The sequence below is a fragment of the Catharus ustulatus genome, chromosome 1, assembly GCF_009819885.2.
Source record: "Catharus ustulatus isolate bCatUst1 chromosome 1, bCatUst1.pri.v2, whole genome shotgun sequence".
Taxonomy (NCBI): Eukaryota; Metazoa; Chordata; class Aves; order Passeriformes; family Turdidae; genus Catharus; species Catharus ustulatus.
The window spans coordinates 127066329-127086093 of NC_046221.1; the positions used below are offsets into that span (position 1 = coordinate 127066329).

The 19765-nt window shown below is 39.1% G+C and overlaps 1 protein-coding gene across 4 annotated transcripts in view; it reads right to left on the reverse strand.

Annotated features, from left to right (window-relative positions):
• Positions 1 to 8597: 8597 nt before the first annotated feature.
• The window catches only part of EYA1 (EYA transcriptional coactivator and phosphatase 1), a 143980-nt gene continuing 132812 nt past the window's right edge, over positions 8598 to 19765 (reverse strand). For all 4 annotated transcript variants that reach the window (XM_033081624.1, XM_033081615.1, XM_033081606.1 and 1 more), the window contains 2 exons: positions 17828 to 17928; positions 8598 to 10627 (listed from right to left, as the gene is read on the reverse strand). In XM_033081624.1, coding sequence (XP_032937515.1) covers positions 10547 to 10627; positions 17828 to 17928 — 182 coding nt within the window. In that variant the 3' untranslated portion in view covers positions 8598 to 10546. The remainder of the gene's footprint in view (positions 10628 to 17827; positions 17929 to 19765) is intronic.

Sequence of the window (19765 nt, forward strand, 5' to 3'; positions counted from 1 at the left end):
AATGGATCTTATAGACCATGCATCCTCAACTACTCTTAAATGAAGGAATAGTAGAATGCTTGCCGGCTGATGCAGACAGCATCTGGCAAGCTTAAATGCTGTGGCAAAACAGCAGACACCACAAGATAGGTTTGTGGGCAGAGGTTTTTACCATTATCCTATTTGGTTTTTTTTGGTCTTTGGTGTTTTGCAGCTGTCCTGATTAGTGTTACTAAAACGTGGTTATTTAGATTTACTGTCTGTGCTACAGACCTGAAGATTTGGGGAGTTCTGACAGAACTGAACATCAGTGCTGGTGGATAAATACAATAACACGGTTGCCCAGATTCAACTTTTGGCTGTATAGTTTCAAATCATAGCAGTATCTTTCACTTATATTTGTCTGCCTTTCTCTTTGAAGCAAAGAAAACTACAAACCACTGCAGATTTATAAGAATATATAAGGACATCAGAGTTGGTTAAAGTTTGACTGTTCTGGCTACATAGTTTATTTTTTTAATAGGCTATATCACTAACATCACACTTAATCTATGGTTTGGAGAATTGATGATTAATTTTATTTATAAACTCAATGTGGTTTCTTCTTCCTGACATTATATCTGTAGACAGGCTTAAATTTTGCATGCATACTGTTAAGAAGTTGTCTTGGGGTGACTTTATGGTGCTTGTATCCCCAGTTGCCTGCTCTGTGGTGTGTCATGAGTTTGAAACAAAGCCTTTCTTCTATCCATAAATACATGATATTCTGTTTATTTTACCCAGGCTGCCTTTGGGAATCACTGAACATGAAGACAAAACAGAAAATTCTCCTTCAAGTGAAGATAGAAAATGAATGAGACATGAGGACCTGACATGTGACTCAGTGATTTCATTCTAATTTAATTAATAGGAATCTAACCTGTGTAAAAGAGGTAATATGCCATGACAACAAGAGCTCTGCCATTTCATGTTCTTGAAGCATTACTACAACAACTGTGAACATAGGGAATTACTGTTATATAATATCAAAAGACCATGGTCAGTGGAGCTGAGGAAAGGGCTTTGCAGGTTCATGAAGCAGGGCTGTCTATGGAATAGCTTGAGCCCAGCTGTGGCTGCCAGGCCCTGTATACCTGGTGTGGAGGCTGTAATGAGTAAGGTGGGCACAGAATCACCTGCTGCTGCTCTGGTGCTCCATTCATGGTGTCACCTGGCTGATATATATTTCTGCATAAACATGGAATCAAAACAGAGTATCTGACGATGGGTGGGCAGGACTCATGGTGACCCTGGGTCCATTTGGGAACTCCTCATATCCACACTGATACTGACCAATTGATGCTAGAAGTGAAATTCCAAGCGACAGGGAATGTGAAAAGCAGGTTAGAGGTCTGAGGAATGCTTGTTACATGTGTTGTCAGCATGTTCATGTGCCAGTTCTGCCACAAAAATACCACATCTTACTTATGTTTTCTCTCTTAGTTACCCATTTCATTTAATTTCATTATTTAGGTGGATTAGTAAACCTAAAGGCCAACATCCAAATCAAAATCTCTCTACTGAATTGTGGAAATAATGGGATTTAACCTTAGACTGCAGCTGTCCCTCATTTTGATTAAAAGTATGTTTGAAGGGGGTCTACTTTCCATTTCCATTTAGAAAAGGGTGGATAAAATTATTTTTTTCCATTTATGAGAGCCAAAATCTCCCTATACTTTAGGCTTCTGAATGAACAGAATGTCAACCCACAAGTCTAAGGAAGTGTAATTAACAGACTGATTTGAAGGCAGCATTCTTAACTCATATTCAGATTCATGTTACACAATGAAGCATTTACAATGGTCTATTCTTCTTTTACATAACAATTAGGTCATAATTTCAAATAAGATTTTTATTTCCACAAAATTGCTGGCAATTAGTTTGTCATCTGGATAGTAAAACCATCTGTCCAGAATTATTCCCACCAGGAAACTGAGGGTTTAGAAACCCCATGTACTTCCACACTTTAGAACGATACCACAAATATTCACCAGAAAGCCACTGTCTAAGAACTAAACCAAGTGCCTTGTGGAACAGAGTCCTTTTGCCAGCATGTTTTCAAAATTACTAGAATGGTTTTAGAAACCTGACCAGAGACAACATAATCATTCAAAATCCTGCCAGAGACCTACAAAAGGTTTGATCATCAGTCTATATTTGGTACAGATGAAAGAGTAATTAGAAGACTGTGGAAAATATTATCCAAACTGTAACTTTTCCTCCAAATTTCAGGTGCAGTATTCTCCATCTCAGAAGAGAAGGAAATTCATTACATACTATTATGGAAGTGTTAAATAGGTTCTGTCTCAGAAGTCAATTTTTAAAACATTACAGTATTATGGAATATGGAAGAGGACAAGGCATGGATTAGGATGAAGTTAAAATGGCAAGAACAAGGTCATAAAAGATCAGTTCTTCACAGCCAAATGTGGGAGGAAATATGCTTTAAAAAAAAAAAGAAAAGAAAGGGAGAAAAAGAGAAGCATGAGATCAGTATCTTCTCTCATCACCCAGTGTCCCAGCTCATGACTTGGACTGCTCAGCAGGAAGGAGGATAAACACCAAACCACATTTCCAAGCAAAATATGATTCAAGAACTAAATAAAAGTCTCCAGTCAAAGCTCTGGCTTCAGGCTGCCATAGGACTCATCAGATTTGTCTTGCTCCTATTCCTAATGGGAAAAAAAAAAAAAGCAAATGTTAAGTAAAAAGGCCAGTAAGCCTTAAGGGTCTACTACAGTTACAGATCCGCACAGTTGCCCATAACTTTAGTTGAAACCAATGGGCAACCCAATGTCTGGAATTTTTAGTAGACAGTTTCTGTTCAGGTTTTGATGGAAATGTAGTCTTGACTTCAAGGAATTTCAATTCTGCTTATCTGTAAGGAAGAAAATCACAAAAAAAATTGTTCAGAAACAGAATTTCTCAACTTTGATTTAACCCACACCTGTTGCTTGTGTTCAGCAAGAACACCGAAAAGTAACAAGGGCACCTTCACTCCCAAGAGGTACTAACGTTGGCTCTGTTACCTTGCTGGGGTTGTTCAGCCCAGAGAAAAGGAGACTCAGAGGTGACCTCATCACTTGCTATAGCTTCCTGAAAGGTGTTTGTAGTCAAGTGGGGATTGGTCTCTTTCTCCAGGCAGCACTGACAGAACCAGAGGACACAGTCTTAAGCTGTGCAGGGGAGATACAGATTGGATATTAGGAAGAAGTTTTTTATAGAAAGAGTGATAAAGTACTGGAACTGTCTGCCTGGGGAGGTGGTGGAGTCACCATCCCTGGATGTGTTCAATAAAAGACACTCAGTGCCATGGTTTAGTTGTGGAGTTAGGGAATGGGTTGGACTCGATGATCTTGAACGCCTCTTCCAACCTAGTCATTCTGTGATTATTGGCACACCCATTGCATGATTTGGTTCTTCTGCAGGGAAATGCCCAAAGACAATCAGCAGAATCTTTAGATATGGGTCACACACCTACTGGAGCAATGGAAAGAGGAATCAGGTGGCATAAGAGCAAGTATTTGAGAAATTCTGGACAAAAAGCTTACAGAATGGTGGATTTCAGATGGACTATGGAAATGTCAAAAAGAATGCTAATATTCACAAGAACTGACATTTCCTCCCCGTTAACTGTTCTTTAAAAGGGATATTGCAACATTCCTGATTTTATTTTGTTGAGCTTTCCTTGTCTTCTAGAGAACTAAGTATACAGTTTAGGGTTGTTTTTTTGTTCCACCTCCCCTTCAAAAACTTTCTGTCTTAAAACAAAAGGGCTCCAGGAAGGCTCTTACTAGGTATACATCTGTATGGTTTAAATTGAATTTCAAACTCTCATTTCATAAGAAGGTATCAGGAGCAGTCTGAGAGGATTTACCTGCTGTGTAGTGGAAATATTACGGGGCTGACCCCCTGTGACCCCAGATTAGTGACAAATACCAAATGGCATGTAAGTAGACCTCTGATATCTATGACACAGATGCTCTACTGAATTTTAAGTGAGTCACAATAAATAAAGACTGCACAGATAGATTTAGGAGCTGGAACATGAATTTAATGCAAAGTTAATAATCCCTTCTGGAATTATAACATTTCTTGAGGTAAAGGGGAATGTAATGGTTTAGTTTCTATTCAGTTGCTTGTCTTGGTACTGAGAACCGCACTTGTTTACTCTGGAGAGGTGTTTTGCTGGTTTTGGCTGGGATAGAGTTAATTTTCTTCACAGTAGCTTGTATGAGACTGTGTTTTGGATTTATGCTGAAAACAGTGTTGGCAATTCAGAGATGTTTTAGTTACTGCTAAGGACTGCTTGCACAGAGTCAAGGCCTTTTCTGTGCCTCACTCCACCTGACTCCACTAGTGAGCATTTGCGGGTGCCAAGGAGTTGGGGGGCACACCCCATTGCTGGGACAGCTGAGCACAACTGACCAAAGGGACATTTCATACCATATGGCATCATGCTCAGCATGTAGAGATGGGGAATGAAGAAGGAAGAGGGGGAATATTTTGAGTGATGGCGTTTTCTCCAGTCACCATTATGCATGATGGAGCCCTGCTCTCCTGGGGATGGCTGAATATCTGCTTGTTCATGAAATTGTGAATTAAGTCTCTGTTTTGCTTTGCTTGTGTGCACAGCTTTGGCTTTTACCTATTAAACTGTCTTCATCTCAACCAATGAGCTTCCTGTCTTTCACTCTTCCAATTCTCTCCCCCACCTAAATGGAAGGGAATTGAGTGAGTGTCTGCATGGGGTTTAGTGACCTCTTGGACTGAAACCACAAGAGGAAGGAAAACAGGTATTCAGTCCAACCAGTGGATTTTTCTGAGGAGAGCTAAAGGCATCACTGGATTTGATGGTGTGAGCACATGCCTCAGAGATAGAAGCCCTGATTTATGTGCCAGTTCCCAGGACTTTCTGTACTTTGCATTAAGCATACAGAGAGGCAAAGTGGTTTTGCTCTGCAAAAATTATCCTTGTGTGCTTCACTGAGAGCCTGCACATTTGCACTTCTCTTTTCTTCCGCTCCCACAGAACTCCTCCAGATCTCCAAGAGCATTAACAGCAGGCAGCCTCCCACATAGCTCTGGATAGGGTTGAAAACAGACTTGGCCCAAAGTCACCTGTATCCTGTGGTCACTAATCACTAAGCTTCTGCAGAGAGGGTGAACAGTGGGTGCCGCACAGGACATGCACAGGTCCTGCCATGTTCCTCAGCATGGGCAGCCTCCAGTCCTGCACAGAAAAGGATTCCAGCCACCAGCTGGGGGGCAAGATGAGGTGTCCAAGCTCCTGGTAAGGACAGGATTTTGTGCATAGATCTCATGCGTGGCCAGCTGAAGCTCTGGATGCACTGCTGGTGGCCAGCCTCAGTAACAGCTAGCTCTGCTGAGCCCGAGTCCTAACAACTCCTGGGTTATTCTGTGGCAGAGTCAAGAAATTAATTTGCCTTCCTAAACATAATTTTCTCCATTCTGGACAACTTCACTGCTTGTTTTGCATTATTTTCTCCTGGATTTATTATCCTATGTTTTTCAAATCTGTTTATGTTTTCTCTTTTTATTTCTAACTACTTTTTGCCTTCTCTGCACTATACCGTCTATCACTGCAATCTCAGCTACTAAACTTAATGTGATATCTAGATCACACTCAACTTCCATGTAAAATTTGACATGACTTGGCAATGAATAAAATGAAGCAGACTGGGGCTTCCTTTGCAAATGATTCAACTCCCACTTTAGAAAACAATGCACCTGTGCATAAGAATGGAAATAGCAGTGTTAAAGGCCAACCCTTCAGGAAGCAATAGAGAGCAGTACATGCAAAACATTGCTGAGAGTGAGAAACAAAACCCAAGGCACAAATACCTCTTCCCAACCAACACTCTGGCAGCGCTGGTGAAACGATGGGAAGGCAGATCACTGGTATCACACTTGTACCTACGTCTGACTTCCATGTTAGCTGGCAACATCATGTGGCTACCATGAGAGCTGGCATATCTGCATTTAACTTTAGATAAATCCAAATATTTTGTTTTTCTTCTGCTGTTATTCTATTACCATTAGCAAGAACAAACAGCCACTTAAAACCCAGAAATGGCAATAGTAAATATTGGTAAAAAAAAAAGCAAAAATAAAATTCCCTGGTGTATCAGAACGCGAAATTTTATTTACACTCACACAAACTGAAATGCTGACAGTTACAAAGATGGATGATTTGAGTAGTCAAATGTAAAAACTTCATTTATCTTTCATAGTTGTGCTGGAGAATGAGAGTAAGGGGCATTTTCTATTGCAAACCATTTGCATAACGTCACTTGGGCAACAGGTTCAATGATACACCATTTAAATTTTGCTCTCATAACAAAGCTTAGCAGCAAAAATGTCCACCTATATTTGTGTATCTAGCTATATATCTATATGTATGTATATGTGTGTATATATGCTCATACCTATTACAGAGAAGTTCACACATTTAACAGGCTGTGGAGGGAATTCACGACGTACTCAAGAGATTTCCATCTTTGCTGTGCCCTTTCTGGCACATGAAGGTGCATGCCTGCTGTACAGAAGTAATGGGAACAGGGCAGGAGTTTCAGGAGGAGCCAGAAGAGGGACAGCAACCAGCCCCACCTAGGTTTACCTTGGTTTATCACCCTCCCTTGAGGCCCATATTGAGTTGTGTGCTGCTGTCCACCATGCTGTGCCAACCTGCCATCCACACTGTGAAGTTGGTGGGATAGGGTAACCAAGAGACTGTGGGACGTCTCACTGCTCCCTTGTCCCATCAAATTCCTGGGCATAACCCAGAGCAGCTGCTGGGGGCCCAGGTAGGGGTACCAGGTGCTCCCCTCAGTGACCCTTCCTGATCCTCAGATCCTCTTTGCTGTTGGAGCCTTGTAACCCTCACACCTCTTCTCCATGTTTTTTTCCAACCTGGGAGATGACTGTTTTCCCCTGGATTTTCCCATTTTCTCCTAGCCCTTTGCCTGCACAAGAGAGCTGAACAGCTTTGGTAGAGCCAGTCCCTGGCTAAACAGAGAATGGCAAAAGCGGCAGTGGTGCAGCCTTGCACCTTCTAATATTGATACAGAACAGGAAGATTGGGACAGGGCTGTGCCCCCCACTTGGCATATGACACAAAAAAATGTGTCTCTTGATATCCATCCTCTACTCATGTTGCAGGGCAGAATTCAACAATGAGAGGAGCAGAAAACTGAAGGAAAAGGCAAAAAATAATTTCTAATAATATTTTATTGGCTTGCATTGCAAGCATTTTTGAGACAAAGGTGCCACTCACTGAGCATGCATTCCAGTCATGAAAGAATAAATAATAATAATTACTATTTTTAATTTCTCAGCCCTACCTCAAAGTTACATGTGTGTTATTCTTAGAATAAAAACCATTATAACTAAACATTATCAGTGAACATCTAAGAAATTGCAACTTCAAGCAGTACTGACATGTTTCAAAAAGTGAAACCCAAGTTTATGAGCTGCCTACAGGATCTCTTTCACTTTATAGGACTCCTTGCTTTCTTACAAGATTTTGATTTAAGAAGGGTTCATATGATGGTCCTTAAAAGATAATTATTTTTATGAGTATTTAGTTGCTCAGAAAGAAAGACAATGACTTCAGGGTGAATTTAAGTGTTTACTTCACCAGACTAATTTCCAGCATCATTGCTGCTGTGCTGAAAACATATAATTCAGGTCTGTGCATGCAACTTTTATGGTGGTGCCAAGTATGCAGAAGCAGGTCCTTGACTGGTCTTGGTTTTGCTTCCATTTGTTAGGTCTCACTAGACCAGAAAGTGAGTGTAAGGAATGACCAGCTGGCAGTCAAGGCGTTCACTGATAGGCAGAGAAGCAAAGAGGGATCTTCACCAGACCATGTGTGTACAACGAAGTGTTGCTATACAAGGGTGGTCACTGCCACTCTTCCCAATTTAAAGGGCAGCCCTGCTCCATGCTTGGAAAAGTTAAATTCCAGTCCTGAATTCCCAGATGTTCTGGCCAGTAAAGTCTCAGACTTGTAGCCCTGAGTGAGATGTGTGGATGGCAGACTCATCCATTCAGCACATGGATTGCTTTGGATGACAGAGGCACCATGGAGTTCAGGCATTTGCTGTGAATCACAGACACATTTCCAGGACACTAAGGTGTTATTCTGCCCTGACTGTCTCTAGCTGCTGCTGATAAGCAAAACAATTGCTGCTCATCTAACTGAGGCTTCTGTAAGCTAGATGCAAGTATTCTTTAACCTATTTAACATCTCAGCTGAGCACCAGGTGTCTTGGGAAAGCAAAGAGATGAGAGATGTCTCCTCATTCCCAACCCTGAAGGCAGAAATATCACAGAATTGCATGCAAGACAATTGTTTAATATCTTCACAAATCAATTTTATTAATTTAAAACAAAATTAATGAAGAAAAATTCTGTACACAGTTGTGGACACAACACACTTTTTGTACAATAAGGCCCAGATAAACGTCGTTGTTTTTTTCAGTCCGCAAGTGACTAAAAACTGAAAAGAGCCAAAAGAAAAAAAAGAGACAACCAACCCCCCCATCACTGTCTACTTTGCTTGAGGAAAAAAAAAGGCTAATTATAGTCTCAATTCTAAAATCTATTCACAATGTGCTTTATGTATGTATGTGAGTACTGCATGAGTTGCAGCACTCATACTGGGTAAAGCAAAGCACATGTGCAAGTCTTGGTAAGATAAAAACCTCTCTGATGGTACTAAAGCAATCCACAAATATTTTATTCTAGCAGCAATGTGATTCCTCCAATAGAGAAGATTGTTGATTTGTAGCTACATTGGTGCTCTGTAGCTTTGCAGGTAGCTGTTTCGAGGCTGGTGGTTTTTTAAAAGAAAAAGAAGAAAAACCAGAAAACCAACCAACAAAGGTGAGGCTTTTTAATAAGATATTTAACTGGGCAAAAGGAATTGGTACAATTCAAGCCAAAAAGTCAGACTAACAGTTTATTTAACCAAGTAGCTCACAGCCTTCAAGATCAGAAAAGTCACAAGCCACAGACAGACACAGTCTAGATTTGTCCTTTAAGTTAGTACAGACAAAAGCAAATTTTAACTCCTTGGTGATAACCATTTCAGCATTTCCATTGCCGGCAATGGATATTATATCTTAGGAAAATCTGACTCCTGGTGGAAGAGGATTAAAAAAACTTAAATGTATATGAGCATTCTTGTTTAATTTCTCCAAAATATTCTCATTTCTAATTTCTAAAAATATTAGTGATGATAGTTTCCTTCATTTTTGAATGAGACAAAAGGTATTCAGTACCAAGGTTCCAGTTTAAGTAACATCTTAAAATATATTTGTGTTCTTTCTATATTTCTTTATGGAATGACTCTCCTAATTATTTTTTTAATACTCTAGAAAAGGGTTAATATGTTAACTTTAAAAGAAGAAACAAAAAGACAATAAAGTCCTCGTCTTCACTTGGGTTTTATCTGTATTTGCTTTGACCGAGGGGGGGGGAAACAAAAATCAATCTTTTCATAATCAGAGTGGGTGAGAGAAGAAAATGGCAGAGAAACAGCTGAGAACAAAACCCAATTCCTATTGACACTTGACATCCATGCTTTTGGTCTTGACAAATTTATCTAAAAAAAATCCATTATCTACATATTTATATCCAACACATTGATAAGGCACTGCACTAGTTTGTGCACATGTGGCCTCATTCTTCACCAACAAGGCATTACTATCTTTCAATAGCATTTACCTTAATATGTAAAAGAATCATTCATTATTACAAATTTACACAAAAAATTCTTCCTGTACATGATTGTCTCAGTGATGTACCTATTAGTTTAAATTAGACATATTTTAAACTACTCTGTAATGTGCTAAAATCAAAAGTAGTTGCTGTACCATAAGGCAAAGGCTTATAATAGCCTTTAATCCTATTATACATATCCTCAGTTATATGATGTCAAAATATAGTCTGTTCATAAATAAGTAAAGATGTACAGAGTACCCTGGGTATGAGAAACCAAAACGTAAACCTTCTTTATAAGAAAATTACTCCACTGGTATTTTGTAAAATCTCAGTCTTCATTGTGCAATCAAGTTTGCTGCATTGAAGAAATGGTGTGTGTCACATTGAAGAGGCTAAAAACTACAAAGCATTTGCAGGTCCTTTTTCTTTTCTTCACAGGTATGAACCTCTTATTTCCTTTTCTTTTCTTTTTTTTTTTTTTGTCTTCCTTTCCCATTTTATTTTTTCCTTCTCCATTCCTTTTTGTAGCGAATATGGTAAAGGTGAGTTGTTCAAACACTCGCATGGCTTATTTTCGTTGGACTCGCAGAGCCAACAGCTGTTCTGAAGAAAAAGACATGCTCCTCCATTTACTGAAAGGGCAAGGGTTAAGACCAATTGCAGCTGTACGTCAACATGTTGAAGTCACAAAGTTCTGTAGTCCAATGCTGACACAAGACACAGGCATCTCATCCACGGGCAGAAGGAGGCTCTGAGGTTTGAAAGTGCTGCTACGCTGCTACAAGTACTCCAGTTCCAAGGCATGGTGAAGGGCCATAAGGTCAGAGTGGCTCGAGATCCTCCAAAACGGCATAGCATGCTGTGAACAGCACAGACAACATGTAAAAATAACCCCAAGCATTCTGGTATTTAGACCCACCCCTTGTCTTTCACAGGGATAAGAGAGAACTTGGGGGAGAGAAAAAGAGCTCTAAAAACCTTGAGTCCTTCATGTTTATGTCTGGTTTCTCTAACCCACCCCTTAAACATAAATCTCTTTAACAGCAAATCTATTTACAATAGTAACTACAGCAAACACATCAGGAGATCGTAAGGAAGGGAGGGGCTTCTAATCTCTTTACATGAAAAACAGATTTCAGAACATTGCAGAAGAAAATATTACTTCTGGAAAAAAACCAAATAACATACACATGAAGCATGTGGGTAGTTTGAGGAAGGGAACAGAAAGAAAATAAAGAAAGTGAAAGTGTTGTTTACTACCAAAATGTGTTTGCTCTTTGTAAAAAAGTAATCCTGTCAGATGAGTCAAGAACAGAGAAATGGTGATTCAGAATAACTCATGTGTTGCTCACATCACTTTGAAAAGATTTCTATCCCAGTGGCTTGTATAACATTGGTCATTGCTAACACTGATCTTAAAACATCTTTTCCATATGGGACATTAAAATAAATACATATTTTTTTCCTATTAGTTGCAATAAAATCTGTCTGGAGCATAAATACTTTTGCAAAGAACCTGAATAAACTAAAAACACAAATCCCAGGAAAAAACACAGATTACCTCATTCATGAAGGGTAAAAATCGGATTAAGAACTACCTTCATACTTCAAATTAGGGATGATAACGTCAACAAGAACTTTTGAGTAAATTTAAAAAAAATGAAAAGATAACCATCAGCTTTTGTCAGGAAATCATTCTATAAATCCAATGGGAAAATAGTTTCAATTCAACAATATTCTGGAGGTTGACACGATTGTGTTCACCTTTTCATTGGGTCAGTTTGTGTCCTGGCATCTTTAGGAGGCAAACCACAAGCAATTTATTATCACATTAGCTTCTAAGTTCCCCAAGCATTTTATTTATGACTTCTCAAAGTGGCTTTCATCATCCTACTTCAGCTGCTCCTAAGTAAATTCCTAATTCCACTGAAATCAGTGGCAAAACTCCATCTCCTCTGTCACTTTTATTCTGCTCTCCTTTTTTCATTCTGGTCTTCTCAAGTTTTAAGTTAGAGAAAAATTTTGAAAACAATGTTAAACTTACTGTTTCCAGCTGCAGGTTTACTGTACTTTTTATACCCGCCTCAGAAGGCTAACACCTGAACACTCAACCTATCACATCCTCTTTGATATGACACTCTTGATCTGAATGAAGATGCAATATAAATGCATCAACACGTGGTCACATTCAGAGTATGCCTAGCTTCTACAGTAAAGGAATTCCTTCAGGAAGAAAACAACATGACCCCCAAGAAAACACCATTGTAACAGTTTTGGTTCTGCTTTGCTTTGTTCTAGAGTGTTAGAAAGCCTTGAGAAACATCTGGTTGAATCTCAGCTTGAAGATAAATTCATGAGCAATGGCTGACAATGGAGAGAACAAAACAAAATTCAGAGAAAAATGCTTATGATTTTTTAAGCATTTTTAGGCAAAACACTTTTATAGATAGATCTTTTCCTTAAGAAGGCAATGTTAAATACTACAACACTTTTTTCCCCCTCCATCTTCAATCTGGACTTCCTATAGTCCATGTCCCAGAGTATCCCCTGTTACATTATACAGGCAGCCGACCATCTTGGCTCTGTCAGGCCAGACACTGCTGCTTTCCAACTCACAGATTTCCTAAAGATGAACTTCTTGCATCATCCTCAGGAAAGGAACCAGCAAGAAGAATACGAAATAAAAATTACTAGTCATGCCATTCTCTGGACTTTGTAAAAGCTTCTGTGTACCTATCTCTAACTTAGGCTGCAAGATCTTTCTGGCAGAATCTGAAATATCTGATAGGGGTGCTACATCAATGCAGCAGGTCCATGCTGTGTTTGCCAGATGACTGCACAGGTTGGCGATGCTCAGCGGTGCTGCCTCCTTTTCGTTTGAGGTTGTAGCTTCTCTCTTCTCCCTCAAACCCCTGCCAGGTGGGACACAGCTGCTCTCCCTGACAGCCAGCCATATCTCCCTACTCCTCCTCTTAGTCAACTTGGCAGTAGGTCTGCTTAAACCACTGGTCAGGGAGGTGTAAACAGCACACCTATGATGTGCGTGGCAAGGACTTTGGTGGACACTTGCCTTTGCAAAGTGTCTCTGCAGAAGCCAAGAGTCAGTGACAGGGATGCCCTCCAAGGTCAGGCAGCAAACCAGTGAACAGAGAGAACTATAGGAATAAATTCTTGGCTTCCAGCTCCCACTTCATGCAGCTCCAGCTTTATACTGCTTCCCTAGTAACAACCTCAGCATCACAGAGCATACACACACCAGGCAGACAGAGCAGTTAAAGACTCTGATTGATTTAACAGAAGGTTTAGCTTCTACTAAATCAAATTACAGCACCTCTTGCTAGATGCCCACGTGCAATATCGAGTTTTGGATTACCCTGTTTATGGGTCAGCTGTTGATGCTCACATTTTAAACCAAAACTGTAAGCAGTCATTATTTGGCTATATAGCTCTATCTCAAATTCAGCTAAGTGTCATCTGCTTTATGTATGTCTGTCTGTGAAAGGAGTATACCTATATTTACTCCATGCAGTTACAGCAGTGAAGTCTGGAATGACAATAGAGAGTCTCATGAAAAAAACCAGATTGTGTTAATCTCAGGATTATAATTATTTTCAGTTCTCCTTCATGTAGGTCTAAAGGCCAGCTGCACACTCCCAAGAAATAAAGCATGCCAGGAACGTGGTGGCTGCATGGGGCTGGAATCTGTACTGATGCTCCAGGCATGGCTGAATGTGGCCAATTCAGATTTCTATCAGTCTGACCCTACAGTACAGCCTTCAGAGCTGTGTAACATACCTGATACAGATCTATGTATATCTGTATGTTTATGTGTATATATAGAGCCTCACAAATATGTGTTCATATCTATGCAAGTGTTTTCATGAAGCATGTACACTAAATTTTCAGCCCATCTAAGACAATAAATGATTGTGTGAAATTAAAATCTTTAAAGTAACAAAATTATCATATAAAACCTCATATATTATTCCTGTATTAACATGTGCTGTTGATTCACAACTATTCAGCCATGTCAAAAGCGGCAACACACCCATGAGATGGAAGTACATTCTCTCTTACCAAATGACTTGAGATCATTTGAGAAAGCTAGAGATCCTTTGTATACATACGTACTAAATACTGCCTTTAAAAAGCCATCCCTGCCAACACTTAGCACAAACATGTCATGCAGAACACTTCTATTCTGAGCCAAGCAAGAAATGCTAATCTCGCATTTGCTGCTGCGGGAGAACGGATGACAAATGCTAACCACTAATAAATAGGTGGTGAAACTGGATGCATTAGTATCTAATGGAACTCCAAGTCTACTGTTTCAACATCTTTCAAGTAAATATGAAGCTTTTGTCTCTTAAAAATCATTAATTGTTTGGCAGATGATACTTAATAATAAAAAATCTATGAACTTTTAAATGATTTTATTTTGATGACATTTTGAAATTAAATACAGTGGCAAAATTTTGGCTTTGATGTAAAAAGCATAAAAAATGAAACTACAAATTTAGTAAGCCTAATAATTAGAGTATTAGTAAATAACTTAAGATATTAAGCTATTTTATTTCTGAAATTGAGGTAATTTTATTTTCAGCATGTACCCACTAAATGCACAAAAGTTCAGCTGTTTTAATCCATGAAATAGTGTTGCTATTAATACATATGCAAAACAAATCAATTTTTTGATAGTAACACCAAAAAGTGCAGACTATCCTCTATCCTCCTTTCCTTAAATGAATATATATTTATACAAAAATCTTACTCCTGAGATTTGTGATGGATTTGAATAGAAAACTCATCAGTTTTTGTCATCTTTCACGGTATTTTTGTTGTATTCCTGCCAGATTTGCTAAGCGGCCGTCTTTACTTCCTACCCCAAACCTGACCAGCACAGTGTGACTGTGAGCTTAAAAGCAGTGGCATATTGGATACCCATTTATATTCTATTTATTGCTCCACGAAGATTTATGATTTTTCCTCCAAGGCAGCATGACCATTTTGGAGACAAAGGAGAAGGCCATTTGCTTAGGCTCTCCTGAATCACCTGATGTAAAATCCAGTTCCTCAGTGCAGGGGAGCCTTTGTCTCTTCTCACAAATTAGAAATCCTTTGGAGAATTCTCCTAAGCAGAAAAACCCAGGAGTTGGGGTTTTTCTGTCTTATTAATATTTCCTGAATGTGTCTCCAAAATCAAAGGCAAAAGATGAGCACAAAACAGAACAAAAAAAAGCACAACAAAACAAAAACCCACAAGACAACAAAGCAAAACAACCTCCAAAACACAAAACAAGACAAAGCAGAGGAAAATGCTGAGACAATGGAGTCTCTGGCAGGAATCCCCACAACCTTATACTGAGAATAGCAGTGTCACCAGGGTGGCTCTGACCCACATGGCACCACCACTGGTGCCAGCCGCTCTGGAGCACTTTGGACTTTCACACTGGTTTCCCTCTGCCCTCCTCTCCCTCTTTTCCTGGGGAAGCTGATATGAAGCTAGGAACCTTCCTGTGAACCCTGGTGCTTCTGCACTGATCCAGAAGGGCAAGGTTATTTCTCAATCCACAGTGCAAACATCCTGAGGGTTTTAATTGTCTCTTCAAATATTTTGCTGGAAGTGACAGCTAAACAAAGTGTCAATATCATAGTTTGACGAACGCTACCAGAAATGTAACAGTGTGCAGTTTCCTCAGTGTATTATTCTTCCATCAACCAAGAGGCATTTTATGAACAAACTCTTCATCCTAAAAATGTTTATCTGTAAAGCAATGATCTTTTGAATGGCATTAAAAAGTTTCTATTATTGAATTTTTATACTAATGACAATAATAAAAAGATTTTAAACGTGCCTTTTATTTTTCTGCTGCTGTATTGACTCAAGATTTTCCATGAATGAAGGACATACATTAAAATCTTGTTTTATGATGAAGGAATTTATAAATGATTGGTAAATTGTTTTTAATAAAAGCTTTAACTTTCTTACTGCCTAAGCTGGAAGTTCAACTTTTTTTATCCACTGAATGAACATAGAATAAAAAAACCCTCTCTAATTAAAGAGGCTTGAATTTATATGCTCACTTGAAAAGGCTCATTACAGTTTACATGTAAACAATGAAGTGCTATCTAAAGAAGGGTGCACTGTTTATGCTCTAAGTAGTGTGAAGAAATACACCTATACTAATGGCTTCACCACAGGCCAAAGCACTACAGAAAAGTGCTGTGCAAAGGGGTAACAGAAGACCTGCTCCTTCTCTGGAGAACAGCACAAAACCTGTTGTGACACGTTGATGGGAAGCAAAGTGAGAAGGAACCAGCCACCAAGATTTAGGGGATAAGCATGACAGTGGGGTACATCACAGGACAGTCATGCTACCTGGATTGATCTGCTTTGGGTAGTTTTGTGGAGGCAAAGTTTCTGTTTTGTTTGTGTGCTCTCCAGAGAAGGTTTTTGCTCTTGCAGGATGTGAAGGAAAAAACTAAAAAGGCAAATCCTGCATTCACAGTGTGAAATGCTGATTTCTCATTTGGTGGAGTAAGAAGCAGGACAAGAATCACAGAAGCATTTTGCTAAATCAAATTGATAGTTTATGCAGAAAGGCAGGGCTGCTGGTCTACTTATTGACTTCTCTGGCATTGCTGCAGCAGATAATTTAATCCAGAGCATCTAACATGCTTTCAACCTGAAAATTCCTTCCACCAGGAAAGAATACACACAAATAATTGCACAAAGGAACTTTCTATACTGCTACTCCTCTTAGCAACTGGAAAGGCTTTCTCTTATGCCTTTCTGAATCACGTTTCCTGTTGAAAAAAACATTGGAATAGATAATGTTACCAAAAGGACTACTCCTGCCATTATCATATACAACATTATTTCACCGAGCAACAGAAAAGGAACAAAGAGAAGGAATTATTTTTTCCCCCTGATCTTAAATACAGCTTTTAAAATGTAATCATTTGCAGCGGGAAAACATTTCTCTGCAAAGATGAAAGGCATTTCTGCAGGAGAAAGGAGCAAACTGTTCCCGTCAGTCCGCCAAGGGGATATATGAAACTGAGACTCTGCAAAGTGCTGGGACGAGCTGGGAACCTACCTGCAAGGTTTCGGGGTCACAAACCCCAGATTTCATAAAGCAGAACCAGTCAATGGCTGCTAAAATGCCATGTGGACTAATTAGTTTCACTTCTCCAACTTAGAAAGTCACAGTGGAAAGAGACAGAAGTATCACAGAGTATTGTGGTGAAAAAGCAGCTGTGTAAAAGCAATTTATCTGTGAAAGGAAGCAAGAACAAAAATGCCCATTTTCCTGCTCTTATTCCTGTTATTCAAATAGCCAAGGTTATGCCTCATTCCTCCAAGCAAAGAGTGTGTATCTGCAGACTACACTGGGTAGCTTTCCTACCAAGGTTAGAAATAATATCTATTATTTGTGAATGGGAAGTGTTGCTTTTTATACAGCTTAATTTCCATGGGAAAAAAAAAAAGTGAATTTTTCCCTTCTTCTCAGTGTAAAGCAAAAACTAATAGACAGTCAAACAGTATCCTCTGCTCAGTTATCTGAGATTATGAATGCATGCCAAGCCACAGGTTGTTGCCTGAATGAAGAATTGGAATTATGGACACACAAGAAAACGGAAATTCCTGGATATGTACTCCAGTCCTACATGTCTTTCTAAGGTGTGACATATACGTATTTCATACAGTCAAACAGCACACTGCCTTTGATCACTAAGAATCACCATATTTTGCTTACATTCATAACATCCTATGTGGTATTTTGGGTTGCCAAGGAAAACAGAACTATTAGTTCTTGGCACAAAAGCCAGGGCCCATTTCTGGTCCCTTTTTGAAATACATCAAACATACATAGTTTAATGTGTCTTTTGGAGAACAGCAGGGCAAATCATTATCTCTAGTCTTACCCAGCCTTCTGCTAGATATGGTAAACACAGATTTTGTCAGGCAAAGATATCCAACCTCAATGTCAATGCATGCTGTCCCATGTTGAAGAAAAGACAATTTTCCAACCCTCACCAAAAGGAAGGTCATTACCTTTTTTGCGCCTTGTTCTTCTTCAACACCATCCCCTATAACAACATACACTACTTTTCTTCCAAATCTTTGAATTATTCGCTCAAAACAACTTTCCTTTCCTGAAAGAAAAAGATTAGACTATTCAGGGCAGATGGTGATAGGATGTCATCAAATAAATAACTTTTTAGCCTGGATCTCCCCAACCCTCGGAATTCTTAAGTAGAGCTAAAAGAGGAGAAGAGTCTGTCCCTCAGGATGGTGTATCAAGGCTGATTGCAGCATAGACAACATACTAGAGGGCCACAGTGTGACCTTTCTTGTCTCATTCCCTAATACAACACAGGTTTTGTGGGGAATTTCACTACCAGAGAATTATCTAACATTTGCTTATGACCAGTAGCCTGATTTGAGTAAATTGATTGAAGCTGAGTTGAAATTCTAGCTTTTTCTCAAAAACCTGCAACATGATTAATCACAGCTCCTAAAACAGTAGTCCCTGACTAGAAGGTCACCCAAAAGATTTAGATTTAAATGCCTGTAATCCAATACATGGGCCATGTCCTTGATCCTGCTCTGGGTTCCATTCATATGGGTAATTCCTTCCCTGCACACACCTAGGGAAATCATCCCAGTGCTCCAGCCCTATGCACAAGTACCACAGAATCACAGAAATGTTAAGGGTTGGAAAGGACCTTAAAAATCATCTACTCCCAACTCACCCTGGCATGTGCAGGGACACTCCCACTACAGCACGTTATCCAAGGCCTTACCCAACCTGGCCTTGAACATTGCCAGGGCTGGGGCATCCACCCTGGGCAACCTGTCTCACCACCCTTACAGTAAAGAATTTCTTCCTTACAGCTAACCTAAATTTCCTCTCTTTCAATTGTACCCATACTGGGAAGCTTCAGGTACAGTACTGAAAAGACAGAAAGAAAGCAAACGCTTAAAGTTGAGTTTTCTCAAATGTCCACATTCTGAAAGGTCACTTTAGTCTGGGACATGCTAACATGCTACAGCAATGGGTGGAAAAATCGTGGTTTTTAAAACAGTTGTTTCAGCTAAAGAACAATAAAAGCATAAGAAAAAGTAGGCCGGAAATTAAATAAGTTTTCTAGCCATTACAGAAGCCAAACTGCTTAATGATACCATTTGACAGTAGTGTCAGCCATAGGAAACCTGCAACACTAAGTTGAAATAGTATTTGTATATTATGAATCATGTCATGTTACAAAAATCTCATGGTTTCCTGTGACAGTTGGTGACAGAACACATTTTTCCAAAAACGCCCTTCTATCCCATGAAGTCAAAAGAGAAGATTTATTAAAATACATTTTAATTAACATGTGCATTTAATGTATTATATTTCAAAGTTATAATTTACTATAAAGTTTTGACAGAGGGCAATGTAACTTTAATATTCAGGAAATAGTTTTAAATATTTTATGGGAATGCTTTCAAATTTCTCTGTAAACCTCTAAACCAATTTTTGTTTCATCTTGTTAATAAAAAAATAAAAAATTCCACAATCATTTCTTGACCATTTGAGTTTCCTGTATTATATAGATACTTAAGAACATATGAAAAATGTGTTAGTGTAGCCCATAATTATGAGGGAATCTGAGACAGAACAGATATGTCATAATCGAATTAAAAACTACAAACACTGTTGCCATCTGGTCTGGGGTACTTCTACATACTCAGAATAACATCTTTTATGCTGAACTAGAAAACAGAAATAAACACTTGTTTGGCTGAAGCTTATTACAGTCAGTATGAAGAAACATAAATAATTACATTCTGCAGCAAAACATTCTTGCTTCTGGTAAATAGTTTACCAACATTTTCTCCAGAGCCCATGAAAACAAATGAAGCCAGGGCTTACCTTTATAGAACTTCTCCTACTGCTATTCCAGGGAGACTTCAGTGTTCTGCACTTACTGCCTGTTAAAAATC